Genomic DNA, 16,210 nt, shown 5'->3' with positions numbered 1-16,210 from the left:
ATGGGGATGCGTGATCAGCTAGCACATGGCATGCAGTCAATGGGGATGCGTGATCAGCTAGCACATGGCATGCAGTCAATGGGGATGCGTGATTATCAGCCAGCACATGGCATGCAGTCAATGGGGATGCGTGATTATCAGCCAGCACATGGCATGCAGTCAATGGGGATGCGTGATTATCAGCCAGCACATGGCATGCAGTCAATGGGGATGCGTGATTATCAGCCAGCACATGGCATGCAGTCAATGGGGATGCGTGATCAGCCAGCACATGGCATGCAGTCAATGGGGATGCGTGATCAGCCAGCACATGGCATGCAGTCAATGGGGATGCGTGATTATCAGCCAGCACATGACATGCAGTCAATGAGGATGCGTGATCAGCCAGCACATGACATGCAGTCAATGGGGATGCGTGATTATCAGCCAGCACATGACATGCAGTCAATGGGGATGCGTGATCAGCCAGCACATGGCATGCAGTCAATAGGGATGCGTGATTATCAGCCAGCACATGGCATGCAGTCAATGGGGATGCGTGATCAGCCAGCACATGGCATGCAGTCAATGGGGATGCGTGATCAGCCAGCACATGGCATGCAGTCAATGGGGATGCGTGATCAGCTAGCACATGGCATGCAGTCAATGGGGATGCGTGATTATCAGCCAGCACATGGCATGCAGTCAATGGGGATGCGTGATCGGCTAGCACATGGCATGCAGTCAATGGGGATGCGTGATCGGCTAGCACATGGCATGCAGTCAATGGGGATGCATGATTATCAGCCAGCACATGGCATGCAGTCAATGGGGATGCGTGATCAGCCAGCTCATGGCATGCAGTTGAATTCTTGGGCAGCACACAGATCCATGTGAATAAACCCAAGGACCAGGTCTAGTTAAGGCAACAATTATCGCTCAAAATTCATCCAAACGAGGCTTCTGAGCGATAGCTGTTACATGTAAATGTGCGCCCATCGTGCACTTACAGTGCACTCTTCGTCCATCGCTGACTTCAGGTCAGCATGAAATCCGTCATCCCTGATAAGAGGGAGGGCATGCTGTGTTCTCCAAGGGAGCTCTGATAGCATTATATGCAGCCAGCAGGAGAACAAAAGTGATGTATTTAGAGAAAAGGCCACCCGCTGTTCTCTAAATATATGCAAATGAGGCTAGTTAGACTGATTTGTCCATTAGTAGCTAATGCAAAATGATCGCTCAAAACTGTCGGTTTCTTTTACAGCAGGCGATTTCTCCCCTTAAGCAATTCAGTATCTTACTGCAAAGTACATACAAACAAGTCACAGATGGGAATCCATATACAAGAGAGGGTTAGGAAATTCCTAATTAATAACTGGCTTTCAGTGGTGCGCCTCCGCGCTCCCGTACTTAGGCATTCATCTTACTCCCTCAGTAGACGACATGGTCACGGCCAACCTCCCCACTGCTGACCTCACTGCTAAAAGGACTTGACAGATTTATAACCCTCAAAGTGGGCTGGATGGGCGGAGGAGTGCTTTATAAAATACTACTTCTCCCACAAATCTTATATTATTTTCGATCCATCCATCCATTGAAACATCTCGGACTCCACCTTTTTAGCCTTTCAGCGCCAGATGAATAACTTCATCTGACGCGGAGCAAAACCTAGGATTGCATTTTCCATAATGTCCAGACCTCTACGACTTGGTGGGATGGGGGTGCCCAACCTTCAGCACTACCATAATGCCTTCTTACTGGACCAAATTAACACTGGTGCTCTGCGGATGCATATAAATCTGCAGACTAGAATCTTCCCACTCGCACACTAAAAATTGTCCGGCTCTCCTCCTGGCATTGGTGGTTGGACTCTGCTCCGAGGCTGGTGGCTCAGGGGCAGCGGCTGCTACAATCTGGCATGGAATGTGCTATGTAATTCACCGAGCGCTTCTGCCTCAGTGAGGACCCACCTCTCCCTCCCTCTATATGGTTTGACCTCGCTGATGACCAACCTCTCTCTAAGAAGGTGGCCCAGAGGGCATGAGATGACAATAAAAGATATACACCAGGGGACCCGTGGCATTCCCTTTATCGGGTGACAGATCAGTTCGGTGCCCCGGACTCAGAAATATACACATACATTCCAATCAGCAACTACCTAAAACCAACCATAAAGCCTCCACAGGTATACCTGGGCTATCGGGGCGCTCCTGCAACCTAATCAAGTCACTCATAAAAAACTTACCAACTCTATCGCTCACAGACACAAACTAAAAAACAATGCGATTCCTGAACTGGGCAAAAGATCTCAACAAAAGGTTCCCCACTACGGAATGGGGCAGGGCACTAAAATGGGCATAAAGACCAAGCGCCTCGGCTTCCCACTGGGCACAGTACCAGAAGCTATTGAACAGGTGGTACTACACACCCGTGCCTCTTCCCCTGAATGTTGGAGGGGTTGTGGGGTGTTGGCTCCCTCCTCCATATATTCTGGTGGTGCCCCGTGCTCTTTGATTTTTGGTATCAGGTTCACTGGCTGCTCTCCAGACTGCACATAGCCAACACTCGGCTCACCCCTGAAATGGCACTATACTCTTGCTAAATATATAAAGCCTACCTACCTCACATAGGGTAGTTATGTGCCATATATTTCATGTTGCGAGACTCCTGTTTGCCAGAAAGTGGAGGACACCACTGATCCCCAAAGTTGAGGAATTAGAAGACACCCCAGCTCTGAATTACTAACCGCATTTCAGCAGGATAGATTGAAAAATTGGGAACCCTGGACTAGACTAATTCAGAGTAAGCAAAAAGCTCACCTAATCTAAGATACGCACATGGGCCTTAACTTAATGTCGCTCCTCCCAGGTTGGGAATCGAGTAATGTGCCCCACAAGGACGTGCCCTCCCCCCCCCCCCCCCCCCCCCCCTTACCCTTCCTACCCACCCTCTGTTCCCTTTCCTGCTTTGTTACATAGTTTTTGCATTTACTGAAGTGGTCGTTAATAATGATGTAAGCCTGAAAAACAAATAAAAACTTTGCTTAAAATGTAAAAAAAACCCTCAGTTTCTGCCGAATGCTGAGCGACCGTCTGTGTGTACATGGGGCGTTAGATTCTGTTCAGCCATAAAACCCGTTACAGAAATAGTCTAAAAGTTTAAAACTATCTTTGTAGCCCTCATCAACCACTGACCGCACAGCTACAGAATACATAATTAAAGCTGTGATTGGTCTCCTAAATGTCCACTATAATGTCTGTCTTATCACAACCAAAAAAAACTGAATTATGTTTTAGGTGACTTTTTTGGGGCGTGTTTTTCTTTGCTCCTCCCCATAGAGAAGCCTATGGGACGTCAGAAAAACCGCCATACCTGGAACATGCTGTGGTTTAAAAAACAAATTCCATGGACCTCAAAAATGCATCAAAAGTTATGGGGAAAAAAGCCAGAAAAAAGCACCCTGTTTTGCATTTCATAATTCCCGCTTGACCCACTTCTAACATCGCAACGGGACTTTTTCTGCCGCAAAAAGAAACCACGATATAAAACACAGCATTTTTCATGGTTATTAACTGTATTGCGATTTTTCAGATTTACATGGAGTTGGAACAGGGAAAGAATGTTGATTTCTGGAGAGACATGACGACGATCACGGAGGATGAAATCTCTAAGTTGCGTAAACTCGAGTCATCTGGGAAGGGTCCAGGTAAGAGATGGGTCTTAGTTGGAGGATTTCATTCTTTCTTGTTTTTAGTTGATCACATGTATACATTTATAAAGTGATGCTTATTTTACCTTCTGTCGAATTTTTCACGGGATGGGGGGGAAACCGATAAATTGGTGGGGGTCCAGCCGCTGGGACCCCTATCTGTCACAAAAATGGGGGGGTCTTGTTTACCCCACTAGGGGTTAGCGCTGTATTGTAACATTGGCCGGAGTGAATGCGGAGCTGGCCTTGCTTGTGCGCTGCTGCTCCGTTCCTTTCATTGGGGCTGATAGAAATAGCCGAGTGTGGCGGGTGTAAATTTTCCATAAATCATGTTTTTTCAAGTTATAAATCCTTAAAGGGTTGTCTGACATTTTATTATTATTATCAGGTCCTTACCATAGAAAACAACAAACTAGCACCCTCTCCTCTCCTCTCCTCGCTCCTTGTATCTCCCGTACTGGCAGCTAGGGGTCTCCACTGTGACATAAAGGTTGCAGTCAGCCTTTGTACGCGATGTCACAGGCTGCTGCAGCCAATCAGTGAGCTTAGCACTCAAGTGCTGAGGTCTGTGATTGGCTGCAGCCTGATGTCTCATGCACAGGCTGTCAAACAACCCCTTTAATTTGTCAATCTAGTCTTTTCTCTCATTTGGCCAGTCGCAGACACTGAGCGCTCTTTTCATCCCCATGTACCCGGGGTACTGACTATCCTGGTCTTGGATGGTGACAGTGATAAAAAAAAACTTATAAGTGCGGTTACTATTTAATTTTTCACGTCACTAAAATAAAAAACCTAAAATCTTGTAGTTTTCAAACTGGCGATGAAGTCTAGTAATAATCTGTCACTTCCTGTTCTGCAGTCCTCTTATCATAGATGGGATTAGGATGAAAGGTAACGCCTCTGCTGTATATAGATGGCGCAGAATATGGAATGGATGTACAGCCACATCCCTGATGTGAATCCTCTGCCGCATCTTGGCTTGTCCTAGCACCAGCAGGACGGCGTCTTTCCATAGAATGTTCTTTAAAACAGTTAATTGTATCCATAGTAGGAAGCCGAAGCAGGAAGTGTACGAATAAGAGGGCTCCTGCACGCTGGCGAGGGTGATGTCACGTGATTCACGGCCCGATATCGCCCTCGCAATACTTCTGAAACCCCCTTAATGCGAGGCGTTTTCACAGCCTCACATCCCTGTGGAGGGATCCCTTTATCCCCGCCGGGGCTGTCACAGCTCCCATTAATGTTCTCCCATTATTTTGAATTGGGCCAATGCTGCTGCTGCCGGCCCCATTGAGAACATGTGGAAACCCCTGGATGCGACAGTCTCACATCACTGCGGGGCTGAAGGAACCCCCTCCTCTGCTCTCACAGCCCCGGCTGGGGATCGCGATCTTCTTCCATTGTTTTCAATGGGCGATATTGCAAAAAGAAAGGAAATGCAGCGGGTTTTTTGCCACGCAGCATCACAGGAGTGAAGACATCGCAAATGAGGATGAAATCGGTGAAAATCACTGGTTTCATAATCGTGTTTTCTCTCACTCGATCACTTGATTTTCTCGCCAGTGTTCAGGATCCCTCATCCGGCAATGATCAGAGGCCAACCAATGTATTGCTGACATGACTGATTCTCACTGCTTCCTATGATCTGCTTTCTAAGTTTCCAGTTTATTGAAGTAGGAAAAGGAAATAAGCCCTAAATCCGCTTGTGTTGTTCGTCCAGGAGAGCGTCGAGAAGGGGTGAATGCCTCGGTCAGTACAGATGTACAAGCCGTGTTCAAGGGGAAGACCTATAGCCAGCTGCAGGTCATCTCACAGGGGATTGAGAGCAAGATAAAGGCCGGCGGACCGAACCTTGACATTGGGTACTGGGAGAGCCTTCTCCAGCAGCTGCGAGCCTACATGGCGAGGGCCAGGTAAGTGGCCATTGCATCTATTACTCGTTGTAGCTTCCCGCAACTAACTGACAACACTTCGCTCGTCCTCCACATCATCACTCTAGTCCTTAAAGGGGTTGTCCCGCGGCAGCAAGTGGGTCTATACACTTCTGTATGGCCATATTAATGCACTTTGTAATGTACATTGTGCATTAATTATGAGCCATACAGAAGTTATAAAAAGTTTTATACTTACCTGCTCCGTTGCTAGCGTCCTCGTCTCCATGGTGCCGACTAATTTTCGCCCTCCGATGGCCAAATTAGCCGCGCTTGCGCAGTCCTGGTCTTCTGCTCTCTTCAATGGAGCCGCTCGTGCAGAATGCAGGCTCCGTGTAGCTCCGCCCCGTCACGTGCCGATTCCAGCCAACCAGGAGGCTGGAATCGGCAATGGACCGCACAGAAGAGCTGCGGTCCACGGAGGAAGAGGATTCCGGCGGCCATCTTCACAGGTAAGTATAGAAGTCACCGGAGCGCGGGGATTAAGGTAAGCGCTCCGGTAAGCTTTCTGTACGTCCCTGCATCGGGGTTGTCTCGCGCCGAACGGGGGGGGGGGGGGGGGGATGGGTTGAAAAAAAAAAACCCGTTTCGGCGCGGGACAACCCCTTTAATCGTCTTGCCTAGGGGGTACATTTGTTCTTGCCTTCACAGTCAAAGGCCAAACACCCCTTTGTTGGCTTCTATCTTTAATCCATGTGTTTGTACTGAGAATGAAGTTTTGTGATTGATTGGATTTACTGTGTTTTGGGACTACAATGGGATTGTTCTCAGAAAGAAAAACCAAGTAATCTTGTCGATACACTTTTTAACCCCTTAATGATGCGGCCTTTTTTTTCCATCTTCGTTTTTTCCTCCCCCCTTTTAAAAAATCGTAACCCCTTTATTTACCCATCGCGGTCGCTGTCTGAGGGCTTGTTGCTTTTTGCAGGACGAGTTGTATTTTTCAACGGTGCCATTTAATGTACCGTATAATGTGCTGAAAAACTTTTAAAAAATTCTAAGTGGAAAGAAATGGAAAAAAAAAAGCTAACATTCCATCATCCTGCGGTGCGTCTTGTTTCCTAGCGATGACTCAGAATCCGTGACCTTTCTACAATGTCAATTGCAGAAGAGCCGCGGGTTGGACAGCTTCCATTGACTTTAATAGAAGCCGTCCGTGCGGAATCCGTGGAAACGTGGAGCACGATGTGATATTTTTTCGGCGAGTGGAAAATCGCAGTCGCTGTCCGCTCGTGTGATGCTCAATTGGTGCAGCATGCTGCGGATCATCTGCACAGGAGACTATCGCAGATTCTGCAATTCACACCCGGTCGTTTGCAGGGGGCCGTTGGCCGCCATGTCCTTAAGGGGTTAAACCTTACACTCGACTCTTACTACCTCCTGCCGTCTGCTTTACTCTTCCATTCCCACAGAAAACTACTGAAATGCTATAATATGGCAGCATCCTCTGCTGCGCTCCCCTCCTTCTGCCAGTCCCCTTTGTCTGTCACACAGAGCTTACAATCACCTGTATTTACAAGGTAGCCCCTACCTGTGAGCTCCGCTCTAACTGCGGTATCTCTTGCATACAAAACTTCTCTCAAGCTTCATCTATTTTATAGAACGGCTTCCCTCATTCCATCATGCTCAGCCCTCCAAGCCGTCGCTGAACCCCTACCTCCTCTGACAGGTGTATTCCCTGACCTGAGCCCTTCCTAATCTGACAGGTGTATTCCCTGACCTGAGCCCTTCCTAATCTGACAGGTGTATTCTCTGACCTGAGCCCTTCCTAACCTGACAGGTGTATTCTCTGACCTGAGCCCTTCCTAACCCTGTACTCAGATCTGTGCTCCCCGGAGTAGAGCTGCTCGGCCATTGATCTGTTATAGATGACAAGCTTCCATGGGCGCGGCTCCCATCGCATGGATCTCATGATTCGCGGTAGTATTTATCTGTCGTTATTACAGTGCCATACGTTTTTCTTCTCCTTACAGACTTAGAGAGCGCCACCAGGATGTTTTGCGCCAAAAGCTCTTCAAGCTGAAGCAGGAGCAAGGGGTGGAGAGCGAACCGTTGTTTCCTATCGTGAAGCAGGAACCAGATTCCTCTGATGAAAGGTAAGGCTGGCACGATGTGCTGCCATTTAATGAATCTATGCCACGCATTACTTGTTGACTACAGCCGGAGGAGAACTGCTGAGATCGCCAGTGTATCTGCAAAGGTAGAATAGAACGTAACGCGGTTGTTCACTTTTGACCTTTTTCACTGTTTTATTCATTTAGCTAGGAAATGATAGTTTTCTAATATACATGTAGATCTCTGCAGTGGCCCCTATTAGCACAAGTAGAATGGTATGGTCCATAGACTGCCCCTAGTAATGGATGACCACTGGATGTCGTGTGACCTTTGGTATTCGATTGACACTAATCAGACATCTAATAGATGAACAGTAGTTTTTGAGGAGCAGAACTCCTATAATACTACTAAGGGCAGTGCAGGGTGAGTATAGTAAAACGGAAAGTCTGACCGCGCCATCCCAAACTGTTCTTTAGGTCTTTGCAAGGTGAAGAGTTTTTAATTTAGAGCCGGATGAGCCCTCGATAAATGTGGTAAGGAGAGAATTCAAGGGTTGAAAGAAGAAGTGTGTTAGGACTTTTACTAGCATATGATGCAAAAGGTATAGACATTTGGGCTGCGGTCCCACGGGGCGGAGATCCTGCAGAAATCTCGTGGAATGACAACAGCGCGGCCGCATGGAAACTCCAGGAGGTTTTCCTGGCAGAAAGGCAGCTTTAAAACCCGTGCCGTCTGATGCAGGTTTTGAAGTGTCTTCGCTGCCTGTATTCCGCCTTCCCCATAGAGAGGAGAGAGCCTGCAGCAAAAGCGGTGATAAAATTGACCTGCCGCAGCTTTGTATTCTGCGTGCCATGTCAGTTTCAGCGCAGCTTGGCCGCAACGGCTTCTCCGCAGCACGTGGACCAGATTTTTGCAAATCTCCTCCACTTTACTGCTTAGGCTTGGGTTTAAGATTGCCGATGGAATTCCGCCCCATGTGAACCCAGCCTTACCATTTTGACTAGATTTATACGTCCCGCTACTACAAGGGGTAATTTAGACCATAATTTAAATTCCATTTTGAGAAATTCTTGTAATGGCTTAATAGTTTCTGCAATCGTACTTCATGGTCACGTACCATAGTCCTTCCAAGGTGTTTACATTTGGGAGACTACGGATCGGCCCCATTTGGAGATTAAAGCCCCATTTACACAGAATGACTGTCAGGCAAACGATGCCCGACACTAGTGCTTGGATGTTCTCGCTCCCGCGCTGTTACACAGGAGCGAGTATCACTGGCTCGCAGCGGGGCAGCTGCTGGAGATTTCACTTCTCGCTCCCCCGCCCCTCTCCATTCACTTAACACAGCGGCTGTTCAGTACTGAACGACTGCTGTTTACACTGAAGCGTTCAGGATTTTATGCAGCTTAAACGGACGATGAGCTGATCGTTCAGTGTAACCAGCAGCCGATCAGCACTGAACGGCCGCTGTGTTACGGAGATTGTTTTGCTGCAGGCGATTTTCTAGATCATCAGTTTTGTTATTGCAGTCTGTACTCCACAAGGAGTGGGTGTCGTTTGTCTTCTGGAAAGGCGGCCTCCATCTCCTGCAGCCCACCCCGAATGTTGTGTAGATCTTGTCTAAGCAAATTAACCTCAACTTTGATTTCTTCAATGTTCCCTCCTAGGGAGGTCTTGCAGGTATTAATGGCCTCTAACAGTTGTAAGGCCCCTGGACATGGAGTACGTTCAGCCTCCTGGTCTGATTCTGCATCATCCGCTCGACTTGCCTGTGGAGCGTGGTGCAGGGGCAGGAGCACCCATGCAGTCGAATTCTAAGCTCTGGTACTTGTAATAGCTAGGTCGGAGCAGGATAGAAGGCGATCTGCGTATAATTGTATAGATAACGAACGGTAATGCTGATATAAAAGTAGTTTTGGGTCAGTTTTGTGAGAAGTTATCTGAAGTTTTTTAGTGCCTGAGGGCACCACAAGTCCCTGATTGCAGAAGTTAATGGTGGCGTATCTAATATGTGTGATATGTAGCAGGTAGTTGCCTGGTTATCCGATATCAGCCCGTCCAGCTGTTATTATACTGCCACATGTAAGGCTCACGTTTTCCAATGTTTAATCCGAATGTATTAGTTGCATTACCTTCATAAAATATTGTGCGTCTCCAGTTATTATTATATATGATGCTTAAAGGAGAGCTTCTATACTGAAGAGAAATGTGGGAGAATTCCTGGAATGGTCAGGATCGGAGGTTTAACCCCTTCCTACCAGCCGTAGCCAGCCAGCCATACATAGGGTTAGTTCATCAGGGGTTTCCTATTGTTTTTAATTACACCCATGTTTTTATATAGATGCATTTGTTACTTACTTGTCCGGTGATCCAGACTGCTCTGTGAGGTGAAGCGCGTTCTGTCTGCTCTGAGGCACAGCTTAATGAAGGCAGAGTACGGTTTCACGTGAAACCGTACTTCTTCTCCTGTGTGTTCCAAGATGGAGGGAGCATTGTCCCGAGTCTAGGGGGTTCTCGACATGGCACGCAGTAACTAGTGATGCAACTGCGGGACGAAAGTCACAGAACTGTCACCGAAGGCTTCAAGCGTCCCCCTTAGGAGACCCCTCGGGGTACCACAGGCTGAACTACACCTGCGGGGCTACAGAGACACTAGAGCAAGGTGTGATGGACAGCGGTGCGCTGAAGGAATAGTCTGCAGGGCACCAATTAGGAGGAGGTGCGGACAAGCGCCTACCTCATCCATGGAATAGTGCAGTAGATTGTATAAGCAACCAGACAATTACAACTTCTTGGTCTCCTGTGGAGCCTTACAATTCACGCTAAATGCAAATTCTTCATATTAGAAAAAACATTGTATTCCGTTCCATTTACTCCACTTATAAATTGTTCCAAGTTCTTTAATACATTATATATTAAGCCATGTGACATCTGTGCCGTATGGCCTGCGCTGCGTGCTCACAGCAAAGCGAAGGAGATGCGGAAATCGCTGCCAATAACCCTCCGTCTGAACTTACCCTAAAACCAGCCTGCGAGCCGGATGCTAAATACAAGTAGAATAGAGGAGGCCCTGATCTATAATGAAGTACCGACCGCTGGAAGAGGAGGGTTGTATTCTATTTGTGGAATTGTGTTCAAAATAAGACCTTGAAGAAAACCTCAAGGAGGAATTACCGTATATACCGGCGTATAAGACGACTTTTGAACCCCGAAAAATCTGCTCTGAAGTCGGGGGTCGTCTTATACGCCGGTAATACAAAAAAAGTGTCAAAAAAAAAAATCATTACTCACCTCCCCCGGCGTTCTGTCGCGCTCCGGCAGGCTGTCGCTCGCTCCTCGTCCCCGGCACAGCATTGCTTTCTGAATGCGGGGCTTGAAATCCCCGCCTCCAGAAAGCTAATACACACGCCGGCAGCCATGACATCATTGAATGGCTGTGATTGGCTGAAGGCGCACGTGTGTTGGCAATCACACCCATTCAATGATGTCATTGAATAGTGTGATTGGCTAAAGCCACGTGTGTTTTAGCCAATCACAGCAATTCAATGCTGTCATTGAATGGCTGTAACTGGCTGCCGGCGTGTGTATTAGCTTTCTGGAGGCGGGGATTTCAAGCCCCGCATTCAGAAAGCAATGCTGTGCCGGGGACGAGGAGCGAGCGACAGCCTGCCGGAGCGCGACAGAACGCCGGGGGAGGTGAGTAATGATTTTTTTTTTCCTCCACTGTATTACCGGCGTATAAGGTGAAAGTTGGGGGGTCGCCTTATACGCCGGTATATACGGTAGGTGTTACGTTTTACCAATTACTGCCTCCATAGAAACCTGAAGGCGCTCTCAGGCCGCGCTGTCTCATTGGAGCCGCTGTGCGAGGGCTTGGGATCCCTTCTGCTTTAAAAGTGCATAGAAAAGGGATCCTGCAGAATTCACAAAAGCGCGCGGATATATATTCTGTATTTACTTCATCTAATTTTACTACAATATCACAATATTATTATTTGTTCGTTAACCGATTAGGCAAACTCGGGAGGATCCTTTGCCGATGCAGCCGGGCGCATCCACTGCAGCACCTGAGGAATCTAAAGAGGCGCCAGAGGAAGAAGGAAAAGATGAAGGTGGAGAGTCCGTACTCATGGAAGAAGACCTCATACAGCAGAGCCTGAATGACTATGATGCAGGCAGATACAGCCCCAAGCTGCTGACCAACCAGGAGTTGCCGTTTGATGCACATGTCGTTGACTTTGAAGAAGACCAACAGAGGCTGGTGTTGTGCCGGCAGCAGATGCAGGTGACAGGTAAGGCGGGATTAGACGGGTTACTGTAAGGGCTCGGTAAACATTGTACTGCGCCTTTAACTGTAATGAACTCTGTAGGTACATCTGGTGACCGGCTGCTATTCCCCTGTTGTTAGCACTGGTGTAACGAGCCGTCATGTATACAATGGCTGGATGTTTAATAGACAGTGCAAAATGTTCACAATAGTTATTCCCACAGGACCAAATAAATGTGTTTATGATCAGCTTTTGACCAGTTTGTCACCTTCCGCCCCAGCCTGTGACGGTCTATAGGTATATGTGGGTAATACATACTCTTTGTTAAATCCAGCCCCTAGAAGATGTCGTCCTTCTGGTGTATAACCCGGCATGCAGTTACATCTCAGATATGCATATGATTAGAGCTGTGCCGTGATTAGATGAATTGTCTTACCACAAAGTGGTTTCACCCAGTTACCAGAGGGGGGCGCATTATTGGGATGTGAGAAGCTGGATGGTTGTATCGATGAATTGCCCGCCTGTATCACATCTTTCAGCCAAGCTAGAGGCAGACCAACAGGGTACTAAAGTCTCCATACCTGCCTGTATCCCATCTTGTATCTAAGCTAGAGGCAGTACAACAGGGTACTAGAGCCTCCATGCCCGCCTGTATCACATCTTGTATCCAAGCTAGTGGTGGTACAACGGGTACTTGAGCCTCCATGCCCGCCTGTATCACATCTAGTATCCAAGCTAGAGGTGGTACAACAGGGTACTAGAGCCTCCATGCCCGCCCATATCACATCTTGTATCCAAGCTAGAGGTGGTACAACAGGGTACTAGAGCCTCCATGCCCGCCTGTATCACATCTAGTATCCAAGCTAGAGGCGGTACAACAGGATACTAGAGCCTCCATGCCCACTGTATCACATCTTGTATCCAAGCTAGAGGCGGTACAACAGGGTACTAGAGCCTCCATGCCCACTGTATCACATCTTGTATCCAAGCTAGAGGTGGTACAACAGGGTACCAGAGCCTCCATGCCCGCCCATATTACATCTTGTATCCAAGCTAGAGGCGGTACAACAGGGTACTAGAGCCTCTATGCCCACCCGTATCACATCTTGTATCCAAGCTAGAGGTGGTACAACAGGGTACTAGAGGCTCCATGTCCACCTGTATCACATCTTGTATCCAAGCTAGAGGCAGTATAACAGGATACTAGAGCCTCCATGCTCGCCGGTATCACATCTTGTATCCAAGCTAGAGGCGGTACAACAGGGTACTAGAGCCTTCATGCCTGCCCGTATCACATCATGTATCCAAGCTAGAGGCAGTACAGCAGGGTACTAGAGTCTCTATGCCCACCCACCCCCCTACCCTCTTCCATATCACATCTTGTATCCAAGCTAGAGGTGGTACAACAGGGTACTAGAGCCTCCATGCCCGCCCGTATCACATCTTGTATCCAAGCTAGAGGCGGTACAACAGGGTACTAGAGCCTTCATGCCTGCCCATATCACATCATGTATCCAAGCTAGAGGCAGTACAGCAGGGTACTAGAGCCTCCATGCCCACCTGTATCACATCTTGTATCTAAGCTAGAGGCGGTACAACAGGGTGCTAGAGCCTCCAAAATAAATGCTCCTTTGGCTCTGATATGTAATCACTTGTATCAATGTTACAATCTCACAGACCGTTTCATTCGATTCTGACGACTCTTTCTAGGTGACCGATTCTTTTTGGCAGTGACTGGATTGGATACGCTTACAGTTTGTTAACTCTTTCCAATCCACTGTCTGACATCTGAAGACATTATGATTTAAGGCTGTACAGCTCCGATGTTGGAAGACATCCATCAGGGTGCTCCTACTGTATATTGCCAGCCTCTCTGCTGTCGGAGTCTATCCAACATGTCATTTCATGCAGTACTGGCTTTAGCCAGCATATAGCGCCGTTGTATAACGGCAGAAAAAGAGTAAGCCCCCTAGGAAAACCAGGATACAAATTGGATTGGAAAGGGTTAATAACTTTTGCTAATTCAGCACTTTAAGTGACTAATTTGGAATATCTTTTCACGCTTTGCTGTTCACAGGAGATGCCAGCGAGAGCCCGGAAGACATCTTTATTCGGAAGGCAAAAGAAGGCATGGATGGGGATGAAGCTCAGTTTAGTGTGGAAATCCCAGTTACAAGCAAAGCTTACCTGTGGGCAGACAAATACAGGCCTCGGAAACCCCGCTTCTTTAACCGCGTGCACACTGGTTTTGAATGGAATAAGTATAACCAGACCCACTACGACTTTGACAATCCTCCTCCAAAAATTGTGCAGGGCTATAAGTTTAATATTTTTTATCCGGACTTGATTGATAAGCGATCGACTCCTGAGTACTTTCTCGAGGCTTGCCAAGACAATAAGGACTTTGCGATTCTTAGATTTCATGCCGGGCCGCCCTATGAAGACATTGCCTTCAAAATTGTGAATCGGGAGTGGGAATATTCCCACAGACACGGCTTTCGCTGCCAGTTCTCCAACGGCATCTTCCAGTTGTGGTTCCACTTCAAGAGGTATCGATATCGAAGATAGCAGACAATCCATGTGGACATTAGGACTTTACAAGGGACCTTTCTGACAGTTATGAAGATCGTATGTTGGCGTCTCTGCAGCAAAATATGTTCTTATGTTGTTTCGTTTTACAAATAAAGAAGCCTATTTGTAAGAATTGTATGGCTCCTGCTTGCCACAAGATGGCCCAATGAAACCGTTTGTTTGTATATGTTCCTGCCGTACCCTTATCCTCTCCTCCCCCTATTGTAGTGGTGGTTTCTGGTGATATACATTGGGTCTGGAACGTCCTCACACTTTTTTATATTTTATGTTGTGGCCTTATGGGGGAAAAAAATCATGTTTTTCCCCCATTCTGCACTCAACACCCCATAATGACAAAGTGGGAATCGAGTGTTAGAAAACTAAAAATCAAAAACTAACATTTTGCATTTGTATAAATATTCAGACCCTGTACTCCATATTTAGTTGTAGCTCCTTTTGGCAGAGATTCCAGCCTTCGGTAGTCTTGGGTATGATGCCACAAGGTTTGCAGCTGGATTTGGGGATCCGCTCACGCTGTCAGGTTGGATGGGGGCCGTCTGTGGACAGCCATTTTCAGGTCTCTCCAGGGATGTTGGATTGGGTACAATCAGGCTCTGGCCGGGCCACTCAAGGACTTTCACAGAGTTGTCCCTAAGCCGCTCCTGTCTTAGTTGTGTGCTTAGGGTCATTGTCTTATTGGAAGGTGAACCTTCTGTAAAGTCTGAGGTCCCTTGCTCTCTGGATTAAGTTTTCATTATCTCTGTACTTTGCTTCATTCAGCTTTCCACCCACCCTGACCGGTCTTCCCTCCCCCAGCATGATGCTCCACCAGGCTTCACTGTGGGATTGGACAGGTGATGACCGGCGCCTGGTTTCCATCTGCCCTAACCGGTGTCCCCTTCTCCAGCATGATGCTCCACTACCAGGCTTCACTGTAGGGATGGTATTGGGCAGGTGATAAGTGGCGCCTGATTTCTATCTATGCTGACCGGTGTCCCCTTCTCCAGCATGATGCTCCACTACCAGGCTTCACTGTGGGGATGGTATTGGGCAGGTGATGATCGGCGCCTGGTTTCCACCAACCCTGACCGGTGTCCCCTTCTCCAGCATGATGCTCCACCCCAAGGCTTCACTGTGGGGATGGTATTGGGCAGGTGATAAGTGGCGCCTGATTTCTATCTATGCTGACCGGTGTCCCCTTCTCCAGCATGATGCTCCACCCCAAGGCTTCACTGTGGGGATGGTATTGGGCAGGTGATGATCGGCGCCTGGTTTCCATCCACCCTGACCGGTGTCCCCTTCTCCAGCATGATGCTCCACCCCAAGGCTTCACTGTGGGGATGGTATTGGGCAGGTGATGAGCGGTGCCTGGTTTCCATCCACCCTGACCGGTCTCCCCTCCTCCAGCATGATGCTCCACCAGGCTTCACTGTAGGGATGGTATTGGGCAGGTGATGAGCGGCGCCTGGTTTCCTCCAGACAGAAGACTTAAAATTGAGACCAAAATGTTCAATCCTGGTTTTATCAGAGCAGAGAATCTTGTGCCTCATAGTTTAAAGGTACTTTTTAGCAAACTTTAGATGTGCTCTCATGTGTCTTACTGAGGAGGCTTCTCTCTGGCCCCTCCACCATAAAGCCCAGATTGGTGGAGGCTGCAGTGATGGCTGACTTTCTGGAAGTTTCTCCCATCTGCACGC

General features: G+C 47.9%; 1 protein-coding gene across 3 annotated transcripts in view; it reads left to right on the top strand.

The window, feature by feature from the left end:
• CACTIN (cactin, spliceosome C complex subunit) overlaps positions 1-14,646 on the top strand; it is a 28,380-nt gene extending 13,734 nt beyond the window's left edge. For all 3 annotated transcript variants that reach the window (XM_066574413.1, XM_066574414.1, XM_066574412.1), the window contains 5 exons: positions 3,571-3,685; positions 5,409-5,601; positions 7,593-7,715; positions 11,689-11,966; positions 14,020-14,646. In XM_066574413.1, the coding sequence (XP_066430510.1) occupies positions 3,571-3,685; positions 5,409-5,601; positions 7,593-7,715; positions 11,689-11,966; positions 14,020-14,510 (1,200 nt within the window). In that variant the 3' untranslated portion in view covers positions 14,511-14,646. The remainder of the gene's footprint in view (positions 1-3,570; positions 3,686-5,408; positions 5,602-7,592; positions 7,716-11,688; positions 11,967-14,019) is intronic.
• The last annotated feature ends 1,564 nt before the right edge of the window (positions 14,647-16,210 follow it).

The sequence above is a fragment of the Eleutherodactylus coqui genome, chromosome 7, assembly GCF_035609145.1.
Source record: "Eleutherodactylus coqui strain aEleCoq1 chromosome 7, aEleCoq1.hap1, whole genome shotgun sequence".
In the NCBI taxonomy this organism is placed as follows: Eukaryota; Metazoa; Chordata; class Amphibia; order Anura; family Eleutherodactylidae; genus Eleutherodactylus; species Eleutherodactylus coqui.
The sequence above is the reverse complement of the archived record's forward strand: the minus strand, read 5'-3'. Positions and strand labels throughout refer to the sequence as shown.